This window comes from Marmota marmota, unplaced genomic scaffold (genome assembly GCF_001458135.2).
Source record: "Marmota marmota marmota unplaced genomic scaffold, marMar, whole genome shotgun sequence".
Lineage (NCBI taxonomy): Eukaryota > Metazoa > Chordata > Mammalia > Rodentia > Sciuridae > Marmota > Marmota marmota.
In genome coordinates this window covers 2,022,754-2,037,922 of record NW_025999977.1, presented here as the reverse complement: position 1 = coordinate 2,037,922, position 15,169 = coordinate 2,022,754, and the positions used below count along the sequence as shown (strand labels likewise).

At 44.0% G+C, this 15,169-nt stretch overlaps 1 protein-coding gene across 24 annotated transcripts in view; it reads left to right on the top strand.

The window, feature by feature from the left end:
• Positions 1-15,169, top strand: part of Dysf (dysferlin) — a 208,332-nt gene that overhangs the window by 175,119 nt on the left and 18,044 nt on the right. For 23 of the 24 annotated variants that reach the window (XM_015479534.2, XM_015479530.2, XM_015479532.2 and 20 more), the window contains 6 exons: positions 7,405-7,533; positions 7,793-7,948; positions 9,444-9,535; positions 12,273-12,443; positions 13,097-13,239; positions 14,575-14,714. In XM_015479534.2, coding sequence (XP_015335020.1) covers positions 7,405-7,533; positions 7,793-7,948; positions 9,444-9,535; positions 12,273-12,443; positions 13,097-13,239; positions 14,575-14,714 — 831 coding nt within the window. The remainder of the gene's footprint in view (positions 1-7,404; positions 7,534-7,792; positions 7,949-9,443; positions 9,536-12,272; positions 12,444-13,096; positions 13,240-14,574; positions 14,715-15,169) is intronic. The other variant, XM_048804132.1, reaches the window with a different exon arrangement.

Below are 15,169 nucleotides of genomic sequence, written 5' to 3'. Positions count from 1 at the left end.
TAGCAGTAAATGAAGAGAAGATGCATCGAGGAGGATGAAAGTGCATAGGGGTAGCAGATCCCAGTGAAAATATCCTTCCAAATGGAAGAATGCTGATAATTATTTAAGATGGGTGATGAGTACATGGGAGTTTGTTATCTATTTGTTTTTACTTCTGTGTGCTTGGAAATTTTTTATAATAAGTAGTTTTAAAATATAGTTCTTGGAATTGAGGTTGCACTGTGAAATATGAAAGTTAATCCCCTGTTTGCAACACTGGAGCTTTGGAGAGAGGATCAAAGTGATGACAGAAGCCTCCTTAGACTGGTTTGGTTCTGAGAAGCAGAGATGGTGGAGCTACATGAGGATCACCCAGATGAGCCATAGTTGCAGGAAGCAGTCTGCCTCTGTGGTAGGAACAAAGGAAGTAGCTGGTCCAGAAAAATCCGACCTACTTAGTGACGAATAATAATAAAATAAATGGTATAGCATTAATTTAAAAATTCTGGGTGGGGGAAAGGAGGGGAAAATAGAAATCAAATTTAGCAATGAAAGAGGATATATACCCACTGAAAAGTTTTGCCAAGGAGCAGAAGTGATAGAACATTTTTCTGTGAGCTTTATAGAAATGGGGCTGTTAGAAAGCAAAGTAAGGGATGATGAGATGAGTGGAGAGGAGCTGTGAGCTGGTAGGACTCAGGAAAAAGGAAGACGAAACATGAAATTGGAAGGAGCAGAGGGCAGCATGGACACATGGGGAACACACTCAGGGGTGTAGAGGACAGAATGACCAAAATGACCAAAACAAGCAAATGATGGAAAAGGAAAAATGTGAAAAAGGAAAAAGAGAAAATGGCAGATATTGAAGTCAAAGAAAAGAGGCCCAACATTTGCATAATTGGCCCCTCTGAAGATGATAACCAAAACAGTGAAGCCAAACAAGTAAACATAATAATTTAATCCAACGTCACTGGAATGAAGGAATGTTGAATATACATTTTGTAAAGGTCCGCTGTGTATTAGGAAAAATGGACCCCGCTTGGTCAACTCTGAGACATATACTAGAGTAATTATTGTACTTCAGAGTTCTTTGGGTAGTCATAGCTCTTTCTCATTCCATAGGGTAGAGGAGAAATAAATCAAGATGATTTCAGTTCTCTACAACCTTCAAAATCTTACTGTAAAGCACCATATATAGGATCATCAAAGAAATGCAGGGTGACCTGAGGATTTTACATTCAGCAAAGCTGCCCTCAGGCAAAACTACAGACAGCCGGGTGTGTGTCTTCAGGAACTGAGTTAATATAATTCCTACGAGCCCAGCTTGACAGAACTCTCAGGGATGAGCTTTAGCCAGTGAGGCGACTAGAGCAGAAGGACTGTGCATGTCCCATTTTACCTTAGAACCCAAAGGAAAACAAACGGAAGGCTTAGGCTCAGAAGACAATGTAGATACCACATGATACAGTAAATGCAGAATAGACTGAAAATGTAGAAATGATAAAACTGACAAAAAGTCAGTGGAGAAGGAGGAAAGAAGGTGAGACGTAGAGTAAGGACACTAACTGCTATATTACAAAATGAATGGAGTGGAGAGATTAAAAAATTTGCAGATCACAACATAGGACTATATGCAAATTATGACCAAATAGTAAAAGGTAATCATTAAGAAGAAAATGTTGCCTAAAACTAGGTGATAGAGAGGGAGAAGGAGGAATATAAAGTTTAGCCCACAAACACTGTCTCTAAAGACATAGAGGACTAATTATTATTAGTATGTATACATTTATAATACCAGAATGGAAACTCAGGTCATCCTAGATACCAGAAGACACACACACACACACACACACACACATATTGTGCAGCTAGAGATTTCTAAAAAAACCTATGAAACTAGAAAATTCCATGGCTAGCTCAATATAAAAACAAACGTATAACTCAGACTACATATCACTACCTGTAACATCAACTGCTTATTATGAAATTTAAATTTGATCTCAAAACAAAATCTCTGTTAAATCAGACCTCAAAACAAAATCTAACTCTAAGACAAAGAGATTTATAAAGAGTGAAAAATAAAAAATTGGCAATATGTGTACCAGGCAGATGTAAATGAAAAGATAGCAGAAGTCATGATGTTAAAGTTTTCAGGTTCCTAAGATTGAACAAGACAAAAGTTGGCAATTTATGGCGCTCAGTGGGAACAAGTTCAAGATAGCACAGTAATGAGAATGTCTACGTGTGAAGCAAGGCAATGTCATCAGCTACAAAACAGAAAGTACAGGAGGTGGAAGAAGCAATAGAAGCATATTGAAAAGTAGAGAGAGATTTTAATCCACCTCTATCAGTATATGTCAGATCAAGGGGACAAAAATGTGAGAGGATACAAAAGCCCTGGCATAATTATTAACCCAATTGAACTTGGAAGCCTGAAAATAAAGACCACACCTGTGGCACAATTACAAAATAATGAGTATGTAACAGGCCACAGAGAGAATCTTAAATTGAAAAAAAAAATGATGCTATCACAGACACCCATTTTCTGATTGCAATGCTGTAAAAATTAGAAATTAGCAACAAGATCAAACGTCCTCACGGCCTCTTCTATCTGGATAATTAAAAAATACAAACCTTCTATTAATAATTTTTGAGGGAAAGAGAAAATACAAACCAAAGGTGCAGAATATCTAGGAAAGAATGATAAAATACTAGACAGTAAAACTTACTCATTATAGCTAAAGCAGCTTTCAGAGTACATTTACAGCCTTCAGAACTTAGGTTAATTATAAAAGAATAAAAACTAAGCATCCAATTCTGAAACCAAATTATAAAAAATAAAACTGTAATTACACAATGCCAAGAAAATTAAGATGAAAATATTATCTATCAATACAAATAGGGCACTGCCAAGACAGTGGCAAGGAGAGGCAGTTTTGAGGCAGTAAATATTTTAATTATCATGAAAGAAAGAGTAAAGTGGATATAATAATAATACATTATTATAATTTAATAATTATTATAAATTTATTATTTAATAATTATGATTTATTGTCTCTGACTTAAAGAAGTCAGAGATAATAATGATAATACATTAAAACACAAAGAAAATATAAAAGCAGAAATGAGAAACTAAGAAAAAATGATAGAACTGAAAAATCTGAGAACTGATCCTTAAATTGAAATGAATCAGTTACATGAACATCTCTCCAGCTGATTCAATAAGAGATGTAGAGAAAAACAAGCCAAAATCCGTAATGGAAGTAGGGACATAGTGATTATAATGGAGAATTAGAACAGTTCAGGAGAATTTTAAGTTCTATGGAGGGCCCTTCCTGTCTGTGGATTTCACATCTGCAGACTCAACCAATCTCGGATGAAAAATATTTGAGAAAAATTTGTCTTTACTGAACATGTACAGACTTTTCCTCCTGTCGTTATTCTCTAAACAATGAATAAGTAGTTGTTATAACTACTTACATAGCATTTACATTGTATTAGGTATTATAAGAGGATGGTGTAACTATGCTGAAAGATGTGAGTAGGTTAAATGAAAATACTATGCCATTTTATTTTATTTATTTTAATTTATTTTTTGGTACCAGGGATTAAACTCAGGGGCACCCGACTACCAAGCGACATCCCCAGCCCTATTTTGTATTTTATTTAGAGACAGGGTCTCATTGAGTTGCTTAGCGCCTTGCTAAATTGCTGAGGCTGGCTTTGAACTCGCGATCCTCCTGCTTCAGCCTCCCCAGTTGCTGGGATTACAGGCATGTGCTGCTGTGCCCAGCCTATGCCATTTTATATAAGGCACTTGAGCATTTACAGGTTTGGGATATTTCCATACTAATAAGATTGAAAATCTCATTGAAATGAGTTAATTTGAAGGCAAAGAGAAATACTAGGACTGTCTCAAGAAGGAACAGAAAACTATGAAAGAAACAGGGAAATTATCAGAGAATTATCTCCCAAGAAAGAGCCACAATCAGGAGATTTAAAGAGGCAATTTCTTAAATATTAAAAAAATAAATAATTCCTATGATACATACACTATTCCACAGCAGAAAAAGAATTAAAAGTAAAAAATCTTGGTTTTTTTATAGAGCTAGAATTGCTTTACTACCAAAATCTGACAAAGCCCACTCATACATATAAATCTCATTTATGAAATGAATATATGTACAAAATCTTAAATAAGACCAAAGGGAACCAAATCACATATTAAAATAAAAAGTCATGCATGATAGTGAAATTGACTTTATGGTAAAAATAAGGAGAGGTCAATATTAGGAAATCATTAATAATATCCATCTTATTGAAAGGTAAAATTAACTGAGACTCAATAGATATAGAAAAGCATTTGGTAAGATTCAGTAGCTACTGTTGATTCTTTGGAATGAGTCACATATTGGAAAAAAGAAGGAGTTTCCTCAATGTTAGAATACATCTCAAACCAACAGCCAGCATTCAGCTTCATGACTTCTGCAGGTCTCTATCCCTAGAAATTAGGCTTCTGTTTCCAAAGAATGTTCCTTAAGTGCATTTGTCTGGGGCGAGGGTTCATAGCTTATTGATTAGTGATCACTGAAGTCTTGTGTGACTCAATATAGGCCTATAGGGAAGCTCTGGGGACATCCCTTTTGACAGAGACAAGAAAAGACTCACCATGACCACATACATTGTTCTAACCATGTGTATTCTAACCATTTCCGTGTGGACAAAAAGAAATAGGTCACTCATTTTAGAAAGGAGGAGGCAATTATCATTACCATCATGTGTGAAGGATTTGCTTGACCCCCTGAAAAGAATCTGCTAAGTTAGAATCACTAGGAGAACCCAGGAAGATGGCAGCAACTGTTTAGAAAATCTAGTGAAAGAAAGGTTCACATTTGCAATACCAATGAAACATTTATCTTAGCTAGGAATAAACTTAATGAAAAGCATGTAGGCCCTATATGAGGATAACTAGAAAATAAGTTTTGAATAAATTCAGCATCAGATTATATCTCTGGATTAAAAAAACTAATACTGAAAAGATCTTGATTCCTTCCTCCAAAATTAATTTTAAGTTTAATGTGAGTCTAATAAAAATTCCAAGAAGCATTTATTTAGAACTATACTTAATGTTCCAAAATTTCATCTGGAAGGACTTCAGAATATGGAGCCGCGGTAATTAGACATAGTGTTAGTGAGGAGTAGACAGAATGATAGAGTAGAATAGAAAGATATCACAACCAGCAGGATGTGTGATCACTTAGTGTGTGATACAAGTCACTGTGAAAAGGAGGAACAGTTTAAACAAATAAGACCTTAGACAATTGCATAACCATTTGGTGAAAAAGAATTTGAATTCTTCCCTCATACTATGTACGAAGTTGAATTGAGTGCTTGTTCCTGCTGAAAGAAGAAGACACTCGGAGCCTAATTTGAAAGGCAGAAGCTGTAAGGAAAAAGCTGTGTAGAAATATCTGGAATGGCTAAGAAAACAAACAAATGGAGCACACAAACACACACAAACATGACATCAACACATACAAACATAAACATACCATAAAAGTATCACACACATATCATAAACACGATTGAACAGCAAGTGATCAACTGGGACGAGATATCTGTATCATGTTTGCTAGACCAGTGGTTAATATCCTCTACATACAAAGAGGCCTTTCAAATTACTACAAATCAGAAAACAGACACCAGGAGATGGAAAAAGGATAAATAACAAGGATGAGCAGTTCATAAAGAAGAAATACAAAGGGCTAATAAACCCATACAGATTTTTCCAGTGGTCAAATAAATGTGAGTTAAAAATTTAATATACCATCTTTCATCTATCAAATTAGCAAATTAACATCTATCAAAATTAACAAACGTTTAAGTGATAGTATAAGTCCAGAATATGATACATTTGCACCTGTAGTTGGAAGAACGAGTCTAGACAATTTTTCCAGAGGGCAACTTGACTGTGCTCATCAAAGTTCTTAAAACATTCATATGTTTTGACCAGGAATTCTTTTTCTAGAACCTTACCATAGAGACACATTTAAATGAATACACAAAGCATATGGGTAACAGTTTTCAAACTCCTGTAATTTATAAGTCATTTTTTAAAAATAAGATTGAACAATTGCAAAACTAAATGTTGGCTATAACTTATGGTACATTTATACATTTTGATGTTATATTGCCATTAATGGGGGTCATATAGAAGTATATTTTTCACCTATAAAGATATTCATGGAACATTGTTAGGATAAAAAAAAAGTTAACAACACAATTTATTTCCTGGAACTGCATTTTGGGAAGAAAAAAATTCCAATAAAAAATATTAAGAAAATGTTCAAAATGACACGTACCAATTTTTCATCACATAACTATTATTTGGGGGATTTTAAGTGTTATTAATTTTTCATATTTGATTATAATTTCTAATTTTTAATATTGCTATCACTTGCATAATTAAAATATTACTTGGAAGAGAGAATTTGAGCTGGCCCAAAATGAGAAATAATATTTTGAAAGATGAGAGAGCAACTGATGTAACTTTACTGTTAATTTCAGTTTTAATCAATTCAGCATGTCTACCTGTAAACATATCAATATTACTACTATCATCTTTATCATCTGTAAAAAAAAATACATTTTCATTTATCCCTTATCAATTTCAAAAAATTTTTCTAGCAAATAATCATTATTGGCTATTTGAGAGCAGACAAATAAATAATAGATTTAACAAATTTAAGCTGGTGCTCAGCAGGTCTGCTTGGCTTAATATTTGATGCCATCCTCATTGGACATTCTGAACAGGGGTTCATTTTTACTTGAAAAGCTGATCTGTTAATTTTCCAGAGTTCTGACTCTGTCTACAAATAAATTTAACTTTTTATATGTTTGTAAGCTTATCTCCTTTTTTAAAAAATATTTATTTAGTTGTAGATGAACACACAGTATCTTTATTTATTTTTATGTGGTGCTGAGGATCAAACCCAGTGCCTCACAGGTGTGAGTCAAGCACTTTACCACTGAGCTACAGCCTCAGCCCCAAGCTTATCTTCTTAAAAAAATGCACCAATCATTTTCTGTGATGATGCTCAAATATTTGGAATATTAATTCAAACACTCGCTTCCATAATGGACTGAACCAATGTCTTCCCTCTTGCTCCCTCTCCTGGGGTTTTCGTTCCATCTCTGACTTTTCCCCCATTTCTTTCTCTTCTTCTTGGTTCCTCTGCACCTCTCCCATCTTGCCCTTCTCTTTGTCTGTGTTCCTTTATTTGTTTTGGTCCTCACTCACTTTCTTCTTCTCTGTTCCTTCTCTTTCTTTCTCTACTTTCATACTATTGTGTGTTCCCTTCTTTTCCCATTTCCTCTTCCTTTGCTGTCCCTCTGTTCGCTCTCCCTTGTCCCCCTATATGACAGGTCTATGACACATCACTGGAGAATGTGGAGGCTTTTGAAGGCCTGTCCGACTTTTGCAACACCTTCAAGCTCTACCGGGGCAAGACTCAGGAGGAGACAGAAGATCCATCTGTCATTGGGGAATTTAAGGTAAGTCCCTGAGGATGTGTCCCTGGGTCAGCCTAAGTGAAGAAGGGGGTGGAGCAGCAACTGCAGTGGTGACCATGGTGCTGATGTTGGTGACCACATGGGTGGTGGAAGTAGTGATGCTCCTGATGGTGGTAATGGGGCGGCATTGGGCTGGGTGAAGTTCATGTGATGATTCTCCTAGAGATGAGAGCAATGGTCATAATGGTTATCGTGTTGGTGACAATGCTAAAAATCAAAATTAACCTCTCATTCTTTTCAGGGCCTCTTCAAAATTTATCCCCTCCCAGAAGATCCAGCCATCCCCATGCCCCCAAGACAGTTCCACCAGCTGGCTGCCCAAGGGCCCCAGGAGTGCTTGGTCCGTATTTACATTGTCCAAGCATTTGGCCTGCAGCCCAAGGACCCCAATGGGAAGGTAACTTTCCTAGAGCACTCAGAATGGCAGGCATGACTACAAATGGCCTCAGGAGTCTGGACATGGTCTCTGCCTCAGGGAGTCACAGTAAGCTGGGGAAACCAGAAAAACCCATGCAGAACTGAGATGTCACTGGATGGAGTTTTTGTCAAGGACCAAAATGTAGGAGGTCAGAGAAGGGCAAAGTTGGCACAGGACTTTGGAAATATGTAGAAGTTTATGGGGAAGGAATAGGGTTCTTAAGTACAGAAGGAATTTTGATAGGTCAGGAGGGAGAAGAAAGTAGTATTTTAAGAGAAGTCAAAAGCACAGGCAAAGGTTTGAAATGGGAGGGCTTGGTCCACGGGCAATTAGGATGCAACATAAGGATCAGTGTGGCAAAGGTGTAGCTGGAGGCTGGGATTTGCAGGGCATCCGTGGTGGGAAGGAAGGAACAAAGGAGGGAGGAGCAGGTTTGGTAACTGCTGTGCCCAGCTGTGGTGGAGCTGGAGGTAGAAGGAAAACCAGGAATGCTCGAGGTGCCTTTATTTAACATTCTGGTGTTTTGTTCATCATGGATTATTGACATTGGTTTTAATTTTCAAAATACTGCACTGAAGTATTATTTATCTTGATTCCTGAGTTTTGGGGCCCTCCCTTAAATTGTGTGCCTAAGGCAAGAGACTCAGCTGTCTCACCCTAATCCTGGCCAGAGATGGAAGAAGGAGATTTGAAGGAGGGAAGGAGTCTGGGAGTCAAAGGGAGACAGTAAACTGGGTGACAGAGGAAAGCTGGAAAGAGAGAGGAAAGCTGAGAGGCAGGAGCGGTCCTTTCTTACCTCCTTACACAGGTTCAGGCCTCCTGTGTGTCCTTGAGGCTGTGGGGAGGGGCTCAGCATTCTCCTCCTGCTGCCTGGCCTCTCAGGGCTGGGAGGTCAGATGATCCTCAGCCTTGGCACCACAGATGGCCTCCAGGATGTGGCCGGGTTGGCTTATATCCTTCACACCTTCTCAAGCCAGACTTGCCCTGGGCCTTCTCTGGCCGGGCTGTTCCGGGAGGATAGCTGTAGGACTGCTGTTGCTTTTGGGCCATATCCAGGAGATCGGCTTGGGCCAGTCTTGGTGGAGAAAGTGGGACCATCTCTCCCCCTTTCCATCTGCTTAAGCAGCAGTCACAGAGAGGACCCCAGCCTGGCCTAGTCCCACATAGAATCCAATCTGTCGTGTGTGCGAGCCTGGGGGCTGGGCCCCGCCTCCCCCAGCCTCTCCCAGTGGGGCGATGGATCAGGAGTAAGGAAGACTCAGGTGCCCCACTCCCGCTGCAGGGGCTGAGGCTAGAGGCTGTGTCAGGGGCCATGTGGTTTAGGGTGGGTCTCCTGGCCTGGCAGAACCCAGTCCACATCACAGCCTCCTAATGGCTGGCCCCCTCACCCCATCCGGAGGCAGGGGACTCAAGAAGCCCCCAAAGACACATTGGGAGAATGATTTCACTTCAGTGTCTCTGTGTTGTCCTTCAGTGTGATCCTTACATCAAGATCTCCATTGGGAAGAAATCTGTGAGTGACCAGGATAACTATATCCCCTGCACTCTGGAGCCTGTATTTGGAAAGTAAGTGGGGAGCAGCTGGGTCCCGGGCTGCAGAAGCCGGTCTGGATACCCCACAGACCACTGGGTAGATGGGGCTGCTGCTGGGCAGTTCCTTTCTCCTGGGGCAGAACTGTATTCCCTAAATCTTGCATTTGGTGGGTATAATCTGAGCTAGCTCTCAGTGAGCCAAGGGCTGGAGTTCCAGCAGAAGCCCCTAGTTAACACACTTAACAATTGCCTAGAAGATCAGAAATCTGCACAGAAGCTCAGAAGATGCATTGGTTAATTCCTTTTTGCATAAACTTTTTCTTTGGATTTACAGAAAAGTGACAGAGAGGATACCGATTGCATATAACTTTAGTCCTACTTTCTATCTTACCTTTGCCCAAATGAGGAAATGACATCAGTGCGATGCTACCCACTAAACCCTGGACTTTATTAGGCTCTCACCAGTTTTCCACTAATGTCCTTTTATTCTCCTTTTCTGGTCCAATGGACCATGCTTCACTCAATGATTTCTCTTTTAGTGCCCCACGTGTGTCTGCCGTGGGTAGCTAGGGGAAGAATGTAGACCCGAGATAGTAACTGACTCTAGAACAAGAACAATAGAAGGAAGACTCAGTGCTCATGCTGTGGGAGCAGCTTCTGGGCATCCTGAAATCCTGAATCGCTGCTTGGTTGTGAGCTTTTTTAGGTTGACAGCTGGTGGCTGTCTCTCTAGCACCTACAGAAGCAGCCTCTTCTGATAGAGTCAAGTGACATATTGAATTCATACCTAGTATCCGTTTGGTTAGTTGTTATCATTTAGCCTGTGACCAAGACTCTGTCAGCCTGGGGAAATGCAGATTTTGAAGGGCAAACGGATCTGGTCAGCAATGAGTCACCACCAGGCTGGGACTGGAGGGAGGCTGGAGGGTGCAGAGGGCAGCACTGTTTGCTGAGCCCCAGTGGCTGGCACAGGGCTGTGGCTAGTGGTAATGGGCAGTGGATGGACCTGTCCCACAATGTGTGTGCGTGCATGCCTGTGCTTGTGTGTGCACCCAGGGCAGGTTGGGGAACACACTCCTCTCACTCCCATCTCCCTCCAAATCATGCCTGAAGGCTGGTGTGCCTGGTGCTTCTTGCTCCCTCAGATCCCAGCAGAAATACTCTCTACAACCCTTGAGATAATCAAACACAGCTTTGATGTCTGATAGTGCCCTTCCCTGATGGATGTTGTGGTAGGAACATGGCTTTTCTGCCCACTTTAAGTTCTATCTATCTATCTATCTATCTATCTATCTATCTATCTATCTACCCACCCACCTACCTACATTCCTACCCACCCATCCATCCATCCATCCATCCATCCACCCACCCACCCATCCATCCATCCATCCTAGAGACTGAATCCAGGGTGTTTTACCACTGAGCTGTACACCCAGTTCTTTAATTTTTTACTGTGAGCAGGGTCTTGCTGAGTTGCCAAGGCTGGCCTCGAACTTGTGATCCTCAGCCTCCCAAGTGCGGCATTACAGGCATGAGCCACTGTGCCCTGATAAGCTCAGCCACTTTAAGAAAGCCACAAACTCACAGCCATAGGGGTGAAGCTACTATGCTCATCCATGTTTAACCCTAAACACCCTGATGGTGCTAGGGGAGTATTTTCCTGTTCAAGCTACTCTTTGGGTTCCCCAGATGCAGTGTGTGGGTGAGCGTGTGGAGGGTCTCTGCTTGTCCCCTTGCCCTGCTTAGTTTTTGTTCCCCTCCACTGTGGCTGGGGAGCGCAGGTCAGGGGAAGGGTCTGTTCCACGTGCCAGCTGCCCTTGTTGTTCAGCTGCTCTCTGGGTGGCAAATATTTTGAGCCAGTTTATTTTCCTGTGGGTGCTTTCAAGAGGCTCTTAGAGACCCTCTGAGCCTCTTTCTCTCCTCTTGGGATGTGGGAGATGCTGCCTCCCTGAGCTGAATGTCTCCTACCCCCTGGTCCTCAGATGGCCTGGTTCTAAGATGGCCTCCTCCACAGTCTCTGGCTGTTGGAACCCTGGGAGGTCCTTTGGGGCAGGATTCAGAGCAGATCCAGTCTGGCCTTGAGGCAACCCCCTCCTCTGTGAGATGCAATTGGGTCCCTTGCTCAGCTGTGGACGGGAGAGCAGTACCTCCAGATGGGGCCCCGCCTCCTCCTCTCTGCAGAGTTAGCGTCCTGAGTGTGAGTTAGGCCGTGGGCTGTGTCTCCCACTCCAGGGAACTCATTTCAAGGGGAAGAGGTAGAATACCTCCACCTTGACCCAGGTGGTGGCCAGGGGCTCAGACCCTGCAGGAGCTCCTCTCCCCAAAAAAATCTGCTCAAAAATCCTTTTTCCATTCTGCCCTAGAAGTTGGTGTGCTGCCCTATATGCCCAGAGAGTGGGTCCTGGGCCAGCCCCTTGGTAAATGCCAGAGCTCTGGCTCCTGGCTTTGGAGTTTGACATCTCCTGTCTCCTGGTGGTGTAGTGGGAGCTTCAATTTTAACTTTCTGTTCCACTTCATTCATTCATTCTGGGGGCTGCCAGGCGGGTACCTGTTCAACCCAGTTTATAAGGGACACACACACACACACACACACACACACACACCCTCTCAGACAAGCTCTGTACAGAGTCTTATGGGTGATGTGCTCTATGAGTGAGTGACAGGAGACTGGAGAAGGGTGGACTTTTGAGCTCCTGCCCTTGTCCTGCTCCTCGATGGGTCTGTTGACATCAGAGGGCTGGCAGTGTCCTGAAGTCCACCCCTCCTGCAGGATGTTTGAGCTGACCTGCACTTTGCCTCTGGAGAAGGACCTGAAGATCACCGTCTACGACTATGACCTCCTCTCCAAGGATGAGAAGATTGGGGAGACAGTCATTGACCTGGAGAACAGGCTGCTGTCCAAGTTTGGGGCCCGCTGTGGACTCCCGCAGACCTACTGTGTGTACGTGCTTAGGGCTGGTTGCTTCTCTGACAACCAGTCACCCTGTCTATTGAGCTTTTCTGTGTGTCCACCTCGGGCTTAGCACTTCCCAGGTGTTCTCCCCTTGAGCTCAATGGGGGCCTTGACTTCACTTAACAGATGAGGAGACTAAGGTGCAATAAGGCCCGTGGCTTATGAGTGGTGTGCTTAGGATTTGAACCTGTTCATCTGACTCTAAGGACCTGCCTCTTGTTTGTATTGTTATAACCCAGTTCTCTGATATACCATGGAGGCCTGCAGAGAACTGGGCACCTGGGAAGAGATGAAGAGGGAAGGAGGAAGAGGAGGAAAGGAGATGTCAGTGGGCTTCCACTGGGCCTTGCGGGGAACTCTGGGATGGTCTGTCAGGGGACTCGCAGGTGGATGGTACCTCCTCCCACCATCTTGAGTCTTGTTTGGGTCTGATTCTCTAACTCAGGAAATTGGAAACATCTAAGTACCAATTCTGTGGGTACTTAATCCTTTGCCTCTTGGTCCTCCATTTTTCCATCTAGAAAATGATGCAAGTGGAGGGTGGGTGATGCTGTCTGGGGGTTTCACAGATCATTACCGACCCTTCTGCCCCATTCAATGTCCTTGGAGTGTCTCACCTTTGCCTTGTACTTGGGCTTCAGCTCTGGACCGAACCAGTGGAGGGACCAGCTCCGCCCCTCCCAGCTCCTCCACCTCTTCTGCCAGCAGCACAGGGTCAAGGCCCCCGTGTACCGGACGGACTCTGTGACCTTTCAGGATAAAGAATATACCATTGAGGAGATCGGTGAGCTGTCCCGTGACCCCCAAACCACGCCGAGTCTCCCTCTCTCTCTCCTCCTCTTTCTTCAGGTTTTCCCCTGTTGTAAAGGCTCAGGTGGACATGGTCCCCGTCAGCAGGGCGAGGGCTTGGGTTTCTCCAGGGCAGCGCAGAGGCACTAAGCTTACCCTTGGTGTTTTAGGTCCACTGTGTAGCCATGACACCGTTGTGAAAATCAGAGGTCAGGGTGGGGTCAAGGTCAGTGGTCAGGGTCAGAGCTCTGTCCAAGGCCATGTTGGAGCTCATCTGAGGGCAAGGATAGGAGTGAGTCTGAAGCCAGGGTCAGGGTCAGGGTCAGAGATAGGATTCATCTTCTGGCTTGGGTAATTAGACTTTGTTCAGAGTTTGGGGGACATCCATCTCTGAGAAAAAATATTCTACTTGAATTGCAGCAGCCCACCAGCTGGACCTTGATGCACCTTCTGAATCCCTCTGGGTACCGTCCATGCACCTATGTCTCCAAAGGGCAGGCAGGAGGTCTGTCATTGCCCAACCCCTGCCCCCGGTTCTGCCTGATACTGATGGCTGAGATCCCCCCACATGCTCTCCATGTGTCTGGGATGCCACAGGCCTGCACTGCCCACCCAGAGCAGCTCAGCCTCCCCGGAGGTGTTTACAGGCCCAGCTGGCCCCTCGCCTCCTGCTTGTTTCAGAGGTGTTTGATGTCAGAGCTGGTGCTGAGGTTATAAAAGGGAAATGACAGCTTTGATGCCTCCCTGCCCAGGTCCCCCTCCTCCTCCTGGTTCTGTTTTCCTCACTCCCCCAGATTATGGCCGAGCCAGGCTCAGCCATCAGGCACCACCCCCCTTTTCCTATGGAGCGTGCATCTGATCTAGGGATAGTCTCATTTCCTCCAGTGGCCACTGTTGCTCTGTGAGCACATTTAGCACAGGGACCAGGGCTCGTGGGCATAAAATTGTGAGGTCCAACATCTGCCTGATTTTGCAGATGAGGCCATTGAGGCCAAAAGTGGTTAACAAACTGCCCAGAGTCACCCAGGCAGCTGGGAACAGAGCCGGATCACTGGCTCCTACAGGGACATTCTTCTTTCTTTGGGACCCCTATTAAGGTGGGCAGGGCAGGTCCAATGGGTGAACGTGTGTGTGTGTGTGTGTGTGCGTGTGTGTACGTGGCCACACCTGAATGCCCTGGGTGTGTACTTGTGGGTGTGTACGTGCATGTGGACCACCATCACTCCCAGACAGGCCTCTAGCACAGGGGCCTCCAAGTCCATGTCTCTGGCTGGTAGGCCAGGCTTCTCAGGGTCCTGTTTCTGGTAATTTTTTGTCCTCTCTGGGGTAGAGGCTGGCAGGATCCCGAACCCACACCTGGGCCCAGTAGAGGAGCGCCTGGCTTTGCACGTTCTTCAGCAGCAGGGCCTGGTCCCCGAGCACGTGGAGTCACGGCCCCTCTACAGCCCTCTGCAGCCAGACATTGAACAGGTAGGACCTCAGCCTCTGGGTCCTGGAGTCCTTGAGCCCTAGACCCCACCCCAAGGTCAGCATGAACACCTAAAGGACCCACTGGAGACTCTGGGATTTGGCCAGTCCCTCTTTGACCCATTCCTTTGCAGTCTGAGTGGTCACCACTGGAACTAGGAGGGACCTCTAGGAACTGGCCTCCCTGGCCACCTCCAGCTCTCAGAGGTGGGGGGTGAATCCCAGCAACCCCTTTAGCCATGTGTAGGCCCAGCCTCTGACTTCAGTCCACCATTCTGGAGCCTCACTGTTCTACCCGGTCCCCAGGGTGTCTCCCTGCTCACTGCCATCTGTCAGAGGCTCAGTGTCAGATGCCCAGCCCTGTGCTGAGCTGCAGCTGGGTGTTCAGAGAGGGTTCCTAGTACCCTATGACCAAAGGGCAAAGAAAGCCATAGAGAGCATCCACAAGAGGGGCAGGG